A 2,103-nucleotide genomic window follows, 5' to 3' on the forward strand; every position below is an offset into this window, starting at 1 on the left:
AGATTAGATAGAGAAAGAGAAAAAGAAAAAAGGGAGAGAGAGCGAGAGAAAGATAGATAGATAGGTAGATAGATAGATAGATATATAGGTAGATGGATAGATAGATAGAAAGAGAGAGCGAGAGAGCGAGAGAGAGAGAGAGAGAGAGAGAGAGAGAGAGAGAGAGACAGAGAGAGAGAGAGAGAGAGAGAGAGAGAGAGAGAGAGAGAGAGAGAGAGAGAGAGGAGTATACTCTAAAGGAAGAATGTCTTCTTCTAAAGACCACTAAGTCGTATTTACTTTGAGCTGATCCAGCTGATCCTTGGAATGCTCATCAAACTCCATAATGCTGAAGGTTCCCCTCAGGAACTCTCGTTTCTGGCCCTCCTCAATGACTGTGTCCGACTGTCGGATGAAGGCGAAGGTCCTAAGAGCTTGTAGGAGATCCCCCATGGTTATGCTTTGGTTTATTTCTCGTGCCGAAAAAAATCTTACAGCACCTCAGTTGTCTGGAAGAGAGGCGAGTAAATTGTGTTTTTTAGTTCCCCAGTAGTCTGTTCTGTGTTACCGCAATAGTTGTATATAATATCATACGACCCCAGCAATGTAGATCACGTAGGAGGCGGGCTTCCTGGATCCTTCCTATTACGGTCATCCCAGGGTAAGTGGGATATAGCATTCCAGCGGGAAGATAGAGAATCGTGTTAAAGTAGAATTCGTAGCGCAGGAATCGAACTAATATCTTTGGGTGCATCGGCGAGGAGCCTAACCATTAGACCACAGACGACTGTCCCGTTGTCTGGAATCTGTCAAAAGCCAAGCATGACCTGAGAGAGTGAAAGAGAGAGAGATAGAAAGAGAGAGAGAGAGGGAGAGAGAGAGAGAGAGAGAGAGAGAGAGAGAGAGAGAGAGAGAGAGAGAGAGAGAGAGAGAGAGAGAGAGAGAGAGAGGGGGTAGTATAGTGGTTAGGCAACAGGCTAATCTTACATTCTTATTCATGGACCCCCCAACTGGCGACGCGATGCTTGAAAAGAAAAAAAAAGAGAAGAGAATGCAGCTTGTGTATTACGGGAGTGATCGGGACAACCTCCACCTCACCATAAACAGATGAGGGTAATGACATCTAACAAAATTAGAAGTAGCAGTTCAAACTAAACTGGAGAGCAATTTACTAGCATGCCTAAGGTAAAAAAATTTTCTCATTGAAAATGTCAATGGACTCGATCGGCTGTATTTTTAAACCAGGGCAGAGATGGTATAAAAACAAATCACCATCTTACAGCTTATAGCATAAGCAGTTTACTTATATTCATTAAAAAAGAGAAAGTTGATTGATGAGTTATGAATCAAGCCACTCTTTTTATGATCACCCTGTAAGCGAAGCGATAGGGTTTAAAGGATAAATCTTAGTTATAGATCTGTCTATATATTAACCCCCCCCCCAACAAACAACAACATCTAGAATGGTAATAAAGACATTTTAATTGTCACCTTAAGGTTTCGTGTTTTGATAGGATCTGATACCCAGAGGAACCTTGGCAGAGCACTTTGGAAAGTCCTGATGTCTACCATAGGTTAATTTCATTTCAGTATCTGAGCACTTTTGAACGCATTCAACAGGAACAGTGTTGGGAATTTCCTATTCTTTGGCATTTTTCTCCTGAAAAAACAACAACCCAGTAATTATATTGCTCATGTAAACCCCTCTCCCTCCCCCCCAAACAAAAACAAACAACAACAACAAAAAACCAACAACAAGAAGACTAAAACAAACAAAAAACAAGAACAAAACACACACGCGTACATACACACACACACACACATACACACACACACACACATATACACACATATATATACATACATACATATATATATAAATAAAATCATATATAATATTATATTCATACACACACACACACACACATATATATATATATATATATATATATATATATATATATATATATATATATATATATATATATATATAGATACATACAAACATATCTACATAGATGCAGAAATAGGGCCTGTTTACCTACATGCAAGCAGGTATATATATATATATATATATATATATATATATATATATATATATATATATATATGTGTGTGTATATG

The 2,103-nt window shown here is 38.3% G+C and overlaps 1 protein-coding gene across 1 annotated transcript in view; it reads right to left on the bottom strand.

The window, feature by feature from the left end:
- The window catches only part of LOC101854402 (WD repeat-containing protein on Y chromosome), a gene marked incomplete in the record, with an annotated part of 40,672 nt that extends 39,123 nt beyond the window's left edge, over nt 1-1,549 (bottom strand). Inside the window, 2 exon segments of the mRNA XM_013080898.2 lie at nt 280-488; nt 1,471-1,549. Coding sequence (XP_012936352.2) covers nt 280-432 — 153 coding nt within the window.
- Nucleotides 1,550-2,103: the final 554 nt, after the last annotated feature.

Source organism: Aplysia californica, unplaced genomic scaffold (genome assembly GCF_000002075.1).
Source record: "Aplysia californica isolate F4 #8 unplaced genomic scaffold, AplCal3.0 scaffold00105, whole genome shotgun sequence".
NCBI classification, from domain to species: Eukaryota; Metazoa; Mollusca; class Gastropoda; order Aplysiida; family Aplysiidae; genus Aplysia; species Aplysia californica.